At 42.2% G+C, this 15,614-nt stretch overlaps 1 protein-coding gene across 3 annotated transcripts in view; it reads right to left on the bottom strand.

Annotated features, from left to right (window-relative positions):
* myo1b (myosin IB) overlaps positions 1-15,614 on the bottom strand; it is a 56,851-nt gene that overhangs the window by 6,644 nt on the left and 34,593 nt on the right. For 2 of the 3 annotated variants that reach the window (XM_079170714.1, XM_079170715.1), the window contains exons 9-22: positions 14,868-14,971; positions 12,801-12,948; positions 11,717-11,835; positions 11,054-11,140; positions 10,837-10,902; positions 7,487-7,591; positions 5,400-5,462; positions 5,046-5,246; positions 4,541-4,767; positions 4,172-4,372; positions 3,076-3,169; positions 1,804-1,953; positions 1,637-1,705; positions 1,437-1,523 (exon numbers count right to left, since the gene is read on the bottom strand). In XM_079170714.1, coding sequence (XP_079026840.1) covers positions 1,437-1,523; positions 1,637-1,705; positions 1,804-1,953; positions 3,076-3,169; positions 4,172-4,372; positions 4,541-4,767; positions 5,046-5,246; positions 5,400-5,462; positions 7,487-7,591; positions 10,837-10,902; positions 11,054-11,140; positions 11,717-11,835; positions 12,801-12,948; positions 14,868-14,971 — 1,721 coding nt within the window. Of the gene's footprint in view, positions 1-927; positions 1,015-1,436; positions 1,524-1,636; positions 1,706-1,803; positions 1,954-3,075; positions 3,170-4,171; positions 4,373-4,540; positions 4,768-5,045; positions 5,247-5,399; positions 5,463-7,486; positions 7,592-10,836; positions 10,903-11,053; positions 11,141-11,716; positions 11,836-12,800; positions 12,949-14,867; positions 14,972-15,614 lie in introns of all 3 variants that reach the window. The other variant, XM_079170716.1, reaches the window with a different exon arrangement.

Here is a 15,614-nt window from a genome sequence, read left to right as displayed (position 1 = left end):
ACATTGACGAAAGACAACAAAAGGATGGGACAACGGGGTGGTTAACGTCAACATGGGAGCAACTTTCAGTGGCGCTCGCGTTTTGTGACTCTGAAAAGGTTGATGATGCTTTAGTGGGAAAGAAATGTAACATGACATCAGTGAGAGAGTCTGGACGACCGTTTCTTTATCTAGAGCTTCATAAAACAGGCTGCTGACCAATATGATGCCCTTCTGTTTGCTAAGAACAAAGTTCACATAAGACACAGAATAATATTTAACAGTATTTATAATTAATCTGAATTGATAGTCATCAGCAGGTTGAGAGACTCTTGAAATGAAACATTGATTTTTAACCACCAAGGATATGTCAAACGATAACACTGTTGAGTAAAGTCTGATAAGATGTTATACATGCAGACTACAAAGTCTGCACAGTGGCTTTCATTATACACATCCACTGAGGTTTTATGAAAGTAGCAACATATGTGCCATCATATGGACGAGATTCCTTGCATATGTATTTTACTGTCAGCAAATCGCTATATTAAGAAGAGACGACTCAGCAGGAGCACGATAACATAACAATGAAAATCATCTGCGCGGCGGTGACTGCATGGTTGAACGAGATAAGAGAGTTGAGTTCCATATGTGTGGAAATATAGCTTTGGTTTGTATCACCATGAAGGAAATAAATCAACAACAACCTAAAATGTCAAGACAATTCTACTTGTAATTGCTACCAAACATAAAACGGTGCGAACAACAATAAGGCACATTAATCAGGCCAGTGGGTAACGGAGGAGGGACCGGAATCGAGGCTCATTCAGAGGGGCTGCTACTTTATTAGGCTGTTTTCATAGCGGGGATGGGATGGGACGGGGACACGGTGAACAGGGGAGGACAAGACAGCTGGGACAGAGACACACTACGGCTGGGTGGAAATACCTTGGTTCCCTGCCAGTATGCCCAAATTACTGTCACAGCGTGTTTATTCCGCGCTTCTTGTTTTAGACGCCGCAGCTCCATCCGAGCCTGGTGGGACGTGGTGGGCGTTAGGTAAGACAGGTTGAGGATGTGAGAAGAAAAATAATCAAGTAAAAGAAAGTGTAAGAGGAGTGGGGGAGGGGGAGGGGGAGGGGGGGAGGAAGAAAAAGAGAAGTGGCAGTTGTGTGATCAGCAAACGAAGCAGGGCCAAAAGGGAAACAGCAGCAATAACATCAAGGACAGCTTTGTTAAGGAACAGGTTTTTTTTTTCCTGTAATACTGTTGGGCAATTAGTCAGGAACGCTGCATAAGATGAAAAATCAAGTGTTTAAGGCAATACTGTTAAGACTTCAAGAGCAGCTTTTTTCCTACATAGACAAAAAAAAGCCTGTTTCAAACCCAGGCTGGTGCTGCGTTGAGGTAATAACTTCACTCTCTTAATATACTTCTGCACTTTAATGCGGCAGTACCTGGGTGCCGTGCCAGAAGGCTGCGATGGTGGTCACTGCCTCTTTACATCTCTTCTGATATTTCAGCTCCCTCAGGAGTTTGCGGGCCTGGGGAAACACGACAAGCAAACATTTTTATTTGATTTTCTCGTCATGATTTTTGCTTAGCTTCCAGTTACAATTTATTTTAAAACAGAGTGAATTCACAAGAAGGTGCACACCTGCCATCCTCTGGTGTAGGACTGCACCACAGTAGTGGCACTCTTGATCTTCTTGTATTTCTTTTGTTGCTGTGAGACGGAAAAAGGAAAAGATAGGAAATTAAATATTGAGTACATTTTGCTTCGTGCAGGATTTTGAGCATCGCATTTCCCCCAGAGAGCCTCACCGCATATCGGCGGTACCAAGCTGACACCACTATCTGACTCTTCTTCAGCAGCAGGAAGTGGCAGCGGCACTTCCAGCCACGGTAGATCTTCTGAATGAGCGTGGCCAGGTCTTGCAGGCATTGCCTCCTCCTCTCCTCCAAGGAGAAGAGCTGTGGGAAAGAGGTGCGAATTACATGCGTGAGGCGAGAAGAAAACACTTGTCTATACAGTGTGAAGTCCGTTGTAAAATTGGCAGCTATCTATATCAAATGTTCTTTTGGCAAGTACAGTGTCTTTGTAACCTCTGCAATAAGGTCATAGTTATAAAATGAAAAAAAACATCTCCCTCTGTGAGATCAATAGAAATGCTTTTTTTTTAATCTGCGCAAACACTGATTCAGTGATAAAGTACAAAGTCCAAACTACCTTCCGAGAAAGGCGAGGTTGAGGGTGATAACCCTTTCCTGCTCATGGCGGGACAAAAAAAATGATGACATTTTATTGTCCTGCTGTAAGCCAATGCAATTTGTTCATCTGCAGGCAGCATACCGTGGTCTTTTTTTCATATCACCGCTTTGTACACGTTGGAAAACGGAATTTTTCATTGCCTAACTTTATCTGGTTGTTAATCTTAAATAAGGTAACTTATTTACAGCACATAACTTATTCGGAGAATCAAAAAAGTACACAGAGAGCTTCACGATTAATGCCACATCTTGTTCAACGTTGTAAAATTAATAAAAAAAGAGGCGTGGCTGCTGAATTAACAGCCAAAATACATTTTGTCTGGAAACATGGATTAAAATCCACTAAACTAGACTCCATGAAGTGATTTCACAGCTGCAGATCTATGAGGCAGATAAGTTGATCAGATAGAAAAGTAAATTGTAAAAGAAAGAAAATTCTCTCCCAATGAGATCATGTTATTCTAAGCTTTGTTGGTCTTTTCCCTGAGTGGAGAGAAAGTCCATCAAAACGCTGCAGGCTTGAGCTGTTGAAGAGCCTACAAGCGCTGAGTGAAGAAGCTAATTTCCCATGTTAGATGGGAGGGCTAAGTGAAACCATGTGTTAGTTTTTTTTCCTGGTGGTTACATGCTAATTGCTGAAGTGGGGGCTCAGAGTGCAGCTCACCCTGCTTTACAAACATCTTACTGTGAGAAAACAGGGCAGCTGAGCATGCCATATTCAACCTTTAGACATTTACAGCCTGATCCACCGGAGTGCACAGCAGAGGTCAAAACTGGCTTCAAAACATATTTAAGGGATGCAGGGCTGCTTTTTCTGCTTTCTACCGTTCTTGGGTTCCTGATGAAGATCTTGGAGCGGCCGTAGGAGAACTCTTCAGCTGGGACCTGGAGGTCGGCCATCAGCACCTCCACTCCTTCCCTATGGAGAGCCAGAAGGGCCAGATGAGTCATCCAACGCATACTTTACACTTCAAGGGACCATGAACAACATAAGAGCAACTGTGTAGAAGTAGTTGTAGAGAAAACAGCACTGAGGATGTATGGTTTGAGAAACAGAGAGAGAGAGAGAAAGAATGATTAAAAGGAGAACGAAACAAATGCAGAAAAACATGTGGAGGGGGGAAATAAGGAAACCGCATGAAGCACTGAAGGATGGCTGAACAACAAGATACCAATGTGTGGTACAGCAGATAGGAATCAGTGCTTTTACCGGCACAAAAGGATGGAACAAACAAGTCTGGCTGATTTGGAACAGAGGAGACAGATAAAGGATGCAATGTCTCAACATGTTGTGGTTCAGAGAGGGAATGGTTCATTTCTGCTGAACAACTGGTGCAGTATGTGGCAGGACTGTTGTTTCATGTGGTGCATGCAAATACCTGAAACTGTGTGTGTGTGTGTGAGAGAACTGTAATAAATATGTTCAGTAACAACAAATGCAAACAAAGATAAAGAAAAAGACTAACAAAATAACCTTTCCCTAAAAAGTTCAGCGTAATCTACTGCTACTACTTTGCTTTATATTTTTTAAGATATAATGTGTGTTGAGTAGTAGTAGTTCAGCTGATTATTTCCCACCTTTGCACCTTTATTTACCCAGGAAAAGCTATCCGAGTCCTTTTCCAGCAATAACCTGTTTCACATTCACACAGCTCCACACAATCACACCTGGGAGCTGACCACTCAAACTGCAGTCTATTAGTGCTGGTCACAGTCACTCCACAGGGAGTAGTCCGAGGCTCAGTGCCTTAGTTAAAGATACCTATGAGCGTTGCTCAGTTTCCACACTCGCATTTTCTCACAAAAGACCCACAGGAGGGATTTGTTTTGGCGACCTTCCAGTGACAAGACCCCATTCTCTCTACCCCCCCCCAGCTGCCCAGCAGTTGACTCGCTGCTTCAGAATAAACACAGCCGTTACCTGGCAGGCCCTCTCCAATGGGGCCAGGTCTGTTTGCAGAGCATTTTGTAGCGCTCCAGGCACGGCTCGTAGGCCTGGCGGAAAGCGTAGCCCGCTCTCCTCACGCGAACGTTCTCCATCAGGCCCAGGTAGCGCACCTGATGGCAGACCAGAGAGTCGGTGAAGATGTGGGAGGCCTTCTTGTCATTGGGCTTGATGCACCTGGGAAGCAAAGAGATAAGTTGTTCACACCGAGGTTACACCGATTACTGAATTTTTCGACATCTCAATACAACGTCTACAGGCAGAGTATTCTTTAATGTATTCTTGTTATTAGAAGCAGCAGTTTTGTAGGAAAAAAACTGTAGGAATGACTCTGTAGGACTTTACCGGATGTAGTTTGGGTTCTTGGTCTGCAGGTTCCTCATCAGCGTCCCCACTGATGCTTTGAACTGGAATCCAGCAGTCGGCGGTCTCTTCAGGTTGACTTTGGCTGGGTTTCCCTCAGGGAACAGCTGTTTGATGAGGCTGTGGTTGGCCTTGTACATGGCCTGCGACAGGTCCCGGTATAACAGGTCGTTGTTCTTGTCTACAAATCCCTCGGCACGGTACAGCACCTTGATATGAGCGGCGAGAACAGACGTGACTAAACATGTTTTCTTCTCATCATGGAGGCACAACTGAACAAAAACTATTTTCTTTGTCATCTACTACAGTTTGTAATACTACTGAGTGCATGTCAATAATTTCATTGTCTGATGAGATGCAGAAATTGATCATATTAGTATCTATACCTCCTTAGATTGTTCTGCATTCCCTGTATTACACTGCATCGCTCGACAAAAATGATCTTGTAATTCCTTATTGTTCTGTACACAGACTGATGTTCCAGTACCTTGCCGGCGTAGTGCTGAATGCGGAAGCAATTGTGTGGCAGGCTGTGGTCTGTGATGAACTTTGAATTCTTGCTGAGGCGACTCTCAAAGTGCTGGTGTTCAGCGCAGATGGTGTTCAGTTTGTCCAGGAAAGTCTCGTCGGTGACCGTCCCCGGCCTCAGGCACTCCTCGTCCAACATGGCCAAGATGCCATTTTGGTGCTGGACACAGCAAGGTAGGGGCAGGCATTAAAAAGGTTGTGTTCGATACTGAAGAGTCATATTATTCTTTGCCACTGGTCTCGAGCTGTTGTTTTGTGGTCTGCAAAACACTTGAACTGAACTGGTTCTCTGATAACTGGAAGAGTGACTTACATTCTCAATGAGGTCGCAGATAATAGCGTTGTTGAAATATTCAATGTTGGTCCACTCGATGCCCTGTGAAAGGAAAATAAATAAAAGGTCAAAAGGGACAATGGCTTTTCCATCTCGAGCTAACAAGACGTTAGACTGATTTTCCCCCATCAGATAGACTCTCAGAGAATTGAGTGGTATTTCAACTCAACCCGAAGCACCTGGTCAAGTACCTGAAGGACAGTCATCTAATCAACACTGCTCTCACAGCGGCCCTCAACAAGTACAAGTTTATCGTACACTAAAAGTGTGATGCGATGTAGCCCCAATTGATGGCAGTCACAACCAGATGTGTTCAGTGCAGCTCATTTTTATGCGTACACTCGGGTTACCCTCAGTTTGGGACATCCTCTGTTCTTGTACATCGACATGATTTCCTCCAGGGGTTATAGTCTGTCTTCCTCAAGCTTTAAAAGTCATGTCAAGTCAATTGTATTTATATATATATCACAAAGCACAAATTTGGCCCAGGGGGCTTTAGAATCTGTACAGCATACGACATGCCTCGTCCTTGGACCTTCGCAGCGGATAAGGAAAAAACCTTTAATGGGGAAAAATGGAAGAAACCTCGGTAAAAGAGGAGAGATCCTTCTTACCGGACAGACAGACGTGCAACAGATGTTGTGTGTACAGAATAAACAACGTCATGACATGTACAACATAGACAATCCATATGACAAAAATTATACATATAATACGAACATATTTAAAAAAGATGGATGTTGGAGGATGTCGTGTTTCTGTGCCATTTAAACTCAATGATGCTCGACATATAAACAAAGATCTTCACATTGCACTAACAAGCCAGACTTTGCGGTAACAATGATGAAGAATCGGTGCTGGACAGGTATTCCGCTGGTGAAGAAATAATGTTTTGTCCAAATTCTGGCAATGTGTGAATCTCAAAATAGTCTCTAAATCTAATCTAAAACCATATATTTTAAATTGTTATGAACTAAGGTTATACTCAGTCTAGACACATTAATATCTCTAGCACTTAACATTTACATCGGGCATTTGGGACTAATGAGAACAAATGTCCCGGAAGCTCTAAACGGACTAGCCCCCTTCAAAGTTGCATTTATCATTCCTCATTTAAGCATTCTTGATCATTAGCTTTAGTGCACTTTTTAAAATCATTGAATTAGTGTAAGTGTTGGTACATCCATCCTCATAGCCATATTTGTCCTTGCTGGATTTGTATTACGTTCACCAGGCCTTCTCCCCCGTTCTGTCTCTTCCCATCATCTGAGCAAGGACAGAGCACAAAGCCTTTCTCCATCTTAGCCTCTAAAAAAATGCCACTGTCGGTATCTCATTCACAGCTGCTAATGGGTTGGGAACGTAGCATCGGTTTGATGTAAGCAATGTGACAGATATTTGGGGGGTGGGGGGGGAAGGGAGCGCAAATAAGGTGTGGCTTAAACCGACTTAAAACTCCTGATTGGTGGTCCTCCCTCCTTTCTCCAGCCCTGTGGTATTTTCCCATGCAGTACGCTGGATAGAGGCCAGCAGTGGAATATCAGTGGTGGTGGTGTTAGTGGGGAAGGGGTGTGGGGGTGTGGGGGTCACCACTGCAGCACTCACATAGAAAGAGCTCCGAAAACAAACAGAGCTTAAAGGCCCACAACGGGGAGTGTTTACTCTTGCTGGAGTGAGGGATCACTTCCGTCCTCGCAACTCCACAGAGGGGAGATGGGGAGAGAATAAGATCAGGAGCGTGACGGACGACAGAGACGGGGCAAAGGACATTAATGAAGTAGAAATGTCTGTAGGTCGACGGCAAGAATACAGATTTAGCCGAAACGGCACAAGAGGTTACACAGATGAGTGAAGCAACCAGGTTGGGATCATGCTGCAGGGGTCTGAGATGATGAACTGTCAACACAGCAAATTGAGTGCAGACATGTTGAATGATATAGATGTGCAGTTGCAGGTGAGAGAGTGTTTCTAGGCCTACGGGCTGGGCTTGATGGGTAATTTATCCAAGTGTCCACTGTGGATTATGTGTGTTGCTGTCTGAGTAAACGTGAGAACACAAGACGTACTTCTCTGACGTACTCCTCCTGCTCCTCACGCAGCGTCAGCTCGATGAAGATCTGCTGCAGCTTCTCGTTGCAGTAGTTGATGATGAACTGCTCAAAGCTGTTCTCCTGTGGGAGCAGCAGCGGGAGGAAAAAAAAAACAATCAGTTGCAGCCTTCGTCGACATGTGGAATCACGGCGGTGCCTGTTCGTTCGTTGTTCAATATTGTCAGTGAAATAGCTTCTTGGTTGTTTTTTTTTACCGCAAAAAGGGGAAAGTGGAACTTTTCCATATCTGTTAAATTCCAGAAGCTATTAAATTGGGGCGCTTGCTTCTTGTCGTTTTCTGCTGCACAAACCACTACGGCTTCATTTTCTTATTCCTCAAAGCTCTGACTGCATTCTTTCCTCTCTGCAAACATCCAGAAGCATGGTCACATCTCTCTGCCAACTTTTGCTGTTGCCATCAATTTCCTGCAGTGTTTTATTAAAGGGGATGGTTGTGCCAACGCATACTGATAAGGAGAGCTTATAGGATGTTTTAGGCATATTTTGCATGAATTGAGTTCCTGGAAACATAGCTTTAGTATAATAAATAAGATTTAGTAAATTTGATCTGAGAATTACGTCCAAAATGATGCGATCACATTTTCAGAACCTGCAAACTCACTTCTGACTGTTTAAGACGTCGTTTTTTGAGCTGAGGAGACAGACTCTAAATCTTAAAAAGCATCCGATTATACCGGCAATAATCAGCTTGGACAAACTTGCAACTCACTCCCTCTACCTCGCCACTTTAACAACCATCACTTAAAAAAACATGTAATCAATCTGGACAGTGAACAACTGACTGCACCTTTTGACTATAAGCCCTTTCAGAACAAGTCCCTGTAAATTGTCACAGACTTCATTAAACATTGACGGAGTCTTTCTCAATTATTATCGATGTCAATTATGACCGGTAAGTGGTAAGTCATGCTTCTTGGCAGACAGCCCTACGATGTGCTGGGTTAGTTTAACATTAATGTGCTAAGGACACAGCAGTGGTTAGAGCAGCATGTTTAGTCTAAGAGCTCGGAGTGAAAGACGCAGCGAGGTTTCTCAGCGACCAGGAAACAGAGCACATAGCCTCAAGGAGATCAGTGACAGATATTAAGACTTCATTTCCTTTTGCTGAGAAACCTAAAGGTCATCTTCACCCATAATAAACACACACACACACACACACACACACACACACACACACACTCAATAGCATTTCTATACCCAAGTGGCAGCAGACACCAGACGGAAATTTGACAATTATTTCAGCTGAAACTGAGCCGTTCTTTGACGAGCGGTTTAAAGCAGCTTGAGGAAGCCACCATCTTAAAAATATGCCGAAAGTTAATGGTCACATTTCTCAGAGGTGTTGATTCACTTGAGGGGAAATTCCTTGCATTTCATATTAAGTGTAACAAGTTAAAATCAATAACATTTCCGGGGGGGGAGAGGCCATACTAGAGGACTGACCCAAAATGGCATTTCTACTCTCTTCTACTCTTTCCTTTATTTCACGATCATGAATTTGCCATACACTCACCTTGATATAATGAATTGACACCTTTAGTGTTCTCAGAAATAATGTGTTTATAAATTACCACGTCAGTCTAATCTGTATCTGTTAAAGGAATTGTTCAACATTTTGGGTAATAGGCTTATTTGCTTTCTTTCACAGAGTTAGATCATTGTAGATGTCTGTACAGTAAATATGAAGCTACAGTTACGAGACTTATCTTAACATAGCATGAAATCAGGATGCAAGTAGAAATAGCTAGCCTGGATTTGCCCAAACATTATTTTAAATTGTTTATCTGGGTACAGTAACTCCACTATACCAGGCCACGTTGCCAGAAAACCTTACGGTCAAGACGGGACTTCAGAAAGTTACTGCTCCCAGCCAAGAAATAGTCCATTTTGTTACTTTGTGACATACTAAGTGAGCTTCAGAGGTGCTGTAGATGGATATTATTACCTTCAGACAGAGCCATGGCCCCTGTTGCCAGTCTTTATGCTAAGCTAAGCTAACGGACTGTAGCTTCATAGTTACCGTACAAACATGACTGGTAGCAAACTTTTCATTTAACTCTTGGAAAGAAAGAAAGAATAAGTGTATGTTCCAAAATAATCAACTACTTCTATACAGAGACATTCAATACAGCAGCAACACATTTAGCAGCCAGTTTATTAGGTGCACCTAGCTAAAACTAATGCAGTCTAACACAACAGTCCTGCAAGAATAAATCCTTCCAAAACAGTATTTAGTCTACCATCATTGATATAAAATCTAATTAAATATTACAAACCCTTCTCAGTTTAATGCAATACGATTCAACAGCAGCACAGACTGCAGCTTCCAAAATGACTATAAACTTGCATCAGCACCTCTCTAAAAGCTCCACATTTTACAGCAACGTTTATGAATGTAGCGTTTATTGCAGGGCTGCTGTATCACACTGCATTAGTTTCAGCTGGGTGTAGCTAATAGACTGGCGACTGGGCGCCAAGTCAGGATTCAAACGAGGCCAAGGCTTCTTTTGTATCGTTTCGGTCATGTGGCGATGCTGCACACCGGGAGCCCTGAATCGTCTTTAACGAGGAGCTGAATTAAGTCGTTTAGATCACAGCAAAGCACAGTGGCACAGCAAACCGGCCGGTGCAGGTCTTACTTACGCCATCCTGGTGACCCACACACACACACACACACAACACAAGAGTGAGAGGAGAGGGATGACTTGAGAGTGAGTGGGGTGAACAGGCAGGGATATGAAAGAGACATGAACATATGGGGGTGGGGGGGACTGAAGGCATCAAGCAAATGGGCATTAACATTTATACCATTTCCATGTAGTCTATACTGTGCACTCTGCCTCGTCTTTGCATGCACATGCACCCCTATGAACCATATAATCCATACCTATTGCTGTACTATGCAATGTGGCTGAACTATCAAAGACACACTGTTTACTGTGTCATGTCGTTGACAGTATATGTGTGTATATATATATATATATATATATATATATATGTGATGTGTTATACGGTTCCTGTGGATTCCTTAATGTTGCAATTTTTCTACTGTGAAATGCTGATTTGAGTGTTGAAATCACCTTGCCACAATAAATAATGGAACCCCTGGGAGCAATAAAGCTGAACTAATCTGATGCGAGTGCGGTTTTAGCAGCCCTCAGTTCTTATTGATAAGCTGCTCACAGGTACCAAAACACACACACACACACGTAAACAGCCCGTGGGCTAAATCCTTTTAAAATGTAATAAAAATGTTTGGGTGGCTTAGAACAAGGAGAGTGGGTTTGATCTGCCTTTTGTCTTACCTCAAAAATCTCAAAGCCATAGATGTCAAGCACACCCATGACCTTGTGGCGAGCCTTCGTTTGCGCCTGCAGGGAGACAATATTGTCAATATTAGAAGCACAGTATGAAAAGGGTGTACTGCCAGTTTAACGTAGCATGAAAAGTAGTAAAGAACACAAACTGAAATGATAAAATCAAATGACAAAGTAAAAAGGAAATCTGTTTTTTTTTACTTACTTTAATGCTTTCGTTGATCCTGGTAACTAGCCAGCTAAACAGACGACTGTAGAGATTTTTGGCAAGGGCGTCTCGGGCATAGTAGGCCTGCAAATAGACACACGTAACGGGGGATGAAAATGCATGAATTTCTTTTTCACAACATCGTTGCATACCGCTTCACATTCCCAAAGGCTATTACTCGAGTGTCCAACAGGTCAAGAATGTAGAATTCAAAAAGGCACTAAGCCATTAGGAGTAAACATGAGTGGCAACATTATTCTGAGGTCAGATGAACTGTCTGACACCTTTCCTATTCTGCTTTTGGACACAGAGGACCACGCTTGAAGCATCCTCGCCATATGAACAGTCTGAGCGAACTCGCTAACCTCTTAAATATGACCTACATTTGAATTTCCAGGAGGAATAAGGCTCATCTATAATGGAGAGGTTTTCATGTTGCATTGACACGGATGAGAGTCGGCAGCCATGGGAGGAAGTCAGGGGGAAGAAATGTCCCTTTATCTTTTCATGCCCTCTGTGTGTATGTGTGTGTGTGTGTGTGTGTGTGTGTGTGTGTGTGTGTGTGTGTGTGTGTGTGTGTGTGCGCGTGTGTCAATTCAAGGATCGTAGATGCACATTGGCATAACTGGTGCAATACAGATTTGTAACTCTCCCTCTGACCTGGGACACATTCAGGGTAGTGGACACTTTCTCCAGCTTCGCCTCCACTGTGCGGTAGCTGAACGCTCTTTCCAGCACCGACTGTTCGATCCCCAGTAGCTCACACATCTCCTTCAAATCTTTAAAAGGGAAAAAAAAGGGATAAAAATAAGAGTCAACATAATTGTGACACTTTATTTTATGTCACAGCTACACACAAAGCTGATGAATCAAGCGGATGTGAACATGTTTTGCTTTTGAAGATTTAGACCACCACATGTGCATTGCACTACAACTTGCTCCATCATTCTCCTGAAAAATGAGTTGGGACCGCGATGCTTTGCAGATTGCAATTGTAAACCTCTTGTGATGATGTGCTAAATCAATATCAACATCACACTATTTAATATTTTCCCGCTTTTTTATCTCAATTAATTCTAAAGCGTTATAATTAAGGAACGTTAAAGCCAAACATTAACCCTATCCGTTAATACTTATTGCCTAAATGATTATGGCTCTGATAACACAATAATCACGCTGGTGGAGATGGAAGACTAGTAAAAAGTTTTAAAATAGGAGCATACGGATGCATGCAATGCGACTGCAAGAAGCCAGTGATTCATATGAAAAAAAAGACAAAAGTGGCAGTAAGATGAATCATGCCAATGTCATGGAGGGAAATATGTAAATGTATTATTTGCCTAAAGAGAATAGCTGTGGAAATGATGACACAAACAAAGCTTGTGTCATGCTAATCATAAAACACAAATACGCAATAGGTGAGGGAGGACTGAGGAAGAGATCAGAGCAGCCAATAGGGGGCAGCGGTTCGACATCAGGCCAGTATGTCATGATGGTCAAAAAGTGTAAATGTAAAAGATATTCACAATAAATCATCAGAATCAAAATAAAATGGTCAAATTAATCCAATTATTCAACTTGTCTGACATGTATCTGAACATAAATAAACACACAGACAGTTGTTCACCACTACATCATGATGCCAAATCATTAAAATGAAGTTGGAAATGAGTTATAATAGTCTCAGAGATATTTTGAAGTAAGAGAGACTCTTTGCTTCCCCTTTCTCGTCTGTCAAACTCACCGTTTTTGTCTTTAATGCGACTCTCATCGGTGCCGTTACAGCGCGACTCTGGCTTGAACTCAATGTTGCCGAGCTTCAGCACGGCGGCCACCAGCTCCAGCACCGACTGCACCTCGTCCTCCATGAAGCCCACAATCTGCATGGCATTCTGGAGGGGGTCAAATAAAAAAGAACGAGTCACAAATCAGCTGATGTTGTTGAACCTTATTAAGAAACATGGACACAGGGTTGCAAAGGTGGAACTAAGCTATAAATGCATTGTAATGACAGTGTGTGCGACTGTGCAAACACACCAGTTCTGGAAGGCTGACACATTATTATTGCAGCCTGCAGCCAGAGTTGTCATTTGATGAATTGGAATAGTCAAATAAGAAAAAAAAGATTGAACAAGGCACTCGCCAATAAGCTGCGTCAACCAGATCACCATGTTTTTTTCAATCTCTAATTCAAGAGAAGAGACTGAGGTCTCTATTTTGAGGGACTCCAGGCTAAACTAAGAGTCCATTAGATTTACATAATTCATGGTTGGCAAGAAAAGAGGAGACAAGCAAAAACCCATTAAAGTTATCATCTTCCCATTAAAAACTACAAATTACCCAATTCAATATTTAAATGTCTTAAACTGAATCCTAGTGCCAAATATAATACAACTTCCTTTACAAAGTACTTCCTGAAATAAAAGTAACATATTGCAGTGTAGAAATACTCCGTGACTAGTAAAAAGTCCTACATTCAAAATTGTCAGCAAACTAAAAGTACAAAGGTATTGGCAACAAATGATACTTAAAGTATCAAAAGTAAAAGTAAAAACTTCAGAATAATGTTTATTATATTCCATCCATCATAATCGGTTTGGTGATTATATTTTGTAATATTAATCTGAATCTGCAAAGTTACCTGTAACGAAAGTTAGCTGATAAATGTAGCGAAGTGGAAAGTACAATATTTCTCTCTGACATTCACTTGAAGTAAAAAAAAGTAGCAGAAAATGGAAATACTAAAGTAAAAGTCCCTCACAATTGTACGCAAGTACAGTACTTGAGTAAATTGACTTTGTTACTTTCCACCACTGGCTGTGGTACTTAAATCTTTCCATATGTGTTGAAATTAAACTCAGTACCATAGTTAAAGACAGACCAAACATTTAACTAAATGTTTATGGGAAGAAAGTGTGGCCATCGTTGGCTATATAACAGACAAGACCCATTGTTTAGTGGGAATGTCCCCTTGTGTTTCCGGTGGTGAAACACAGCTGTATGGGGAATACTGAGAAAACTCCATGTGAGAGGGGATGAGAAGCAGGATGTGAAACGCAAGGAAACGAGTAAAGTAGAATCTGACAGAACAGACTGCAAAGGCTTATACAGTAGCTGAGCGGAGCATGCTGGAGCAGGACTGACAACAATAGAGTGCAGTAGAAACAGTCTCTTATAGACACAACATCCTTCAGTATGCGTCACCGTCAGTAAGGATAACAAGTAGTGGCAACGTGCATGCGGGCAAGATATTGAATGACAGACGTATTTAAATAAAAGGAAGCAGCTGCCTTGTCTCCTGTGTTTTTTTCCCAAAGAAATGCTGCAGTTAAAAGTTAAACCCTTTTTGCCATTTATGTAAATGCTGCACATTGAACTGCCCGTGTTTTAATCAATGTAAAACTAGCAGTTCATGTTCTAGTTCACTTTCAAGTTCAAGTTCAGTTCAAAGTTCACCTGGTTTTGCAACATGTGGGAGAGGGAGTCTGTTGTGAAGTGTTTTCACAATCCAGAAGTTGGTCTTTCATAATCTACCCGTGCGCAGTGTTCGATTGAGAAAATCACTGCCTCTACTCAGCTTATCTTTAGCTTATCTCGGCATGATGATGAGTGTGTGTTCTTGTTTCTCTGTTCTTTTGTGAGAGCCCACTTGCGGTTTAGAGACTGTAATCAGGATTGATTTTAGAAAAAGGGAGATCATTTCTACCAGCAGTTATTTAGGCTGATTCTGAAAATATCATCTGGGAGAATCTATAATGAGGGTAAAGTGCAATATCATTCAAACAAATATATGTGTGTATGCACTACTCACTCTGACTGTCCGGAAGTTGGCCGCATCATCCAGCCCATTGACCGCAGCAGAGTCCAGGCTCAGGTAGTTGTACTTGCTGAAGTCTCGATCCAGCTTCAGCTTCTCTGTGAAACAAAACGCGCGGTTACTATTCAAACTGCATTTGTTTCAAGCTGGTTGGCGAAAGGCAATTTAAGTCCTATTTACATGAAATGAACATTACACACACACAACTACACGCTAGGAGGTGCCTGATTAAAAAAAAGAAATAATCTTGTAATGATTGTTATAAACTGCATTTTTTTTCCCCAAGGACCTTCTAGAAAAAAGAATCACTTCAATGTACAAAAGGTTCAAATGTGACACCCATGCTCTTAAGATAAATTTGTCCAACCCGCGCCAAACACAATTTCTGCACAGTGAATGCTCTTAGAGTTACTGCTGTGAACACTGTTATGGTAGATCAAATGGCCTTCTTAAAAGCCCCCCTATTTAGAAGCAGAGAAATCTATTCCTCTGGTGGGTGCATGTGTCGGATTTCATTAGTGGCTGCATTAACTACAGCTGAATCAGGACCCTCTGATGTGTGTGTGTGTGTGTGTGTGTGTGTGCGCTCTAGAGTCAATGATCGTTATTTTGTTCTCCTGCGTTCCGGACATAAAACAATGCCCTCTGTCCACAGAAAAGCAAATAGAGGGAACCGGTTTCACGGCATGGCCTTTGTTCTCTGTACTGTTTGTTAGGCAGGAAGATAGGGGCCATTAATGC

The sequence above is a fragment of the Pholis gunnellus genome (genome assembly GCF_910591455.1).
Source record: "Pholis gunnellus genome assembly, chromosome: 12".
NCBI lineage: Eukaryota > Metazoa > Chordata > Actinopteri > Perciformes > Pholidae > Pholis > Pholis gunnellus.
The sequence above is the reverse complement of the archived record's forward strand: the minus strand, read 5'-3'. Positions and strand labels throughout refer to the sequence as shown.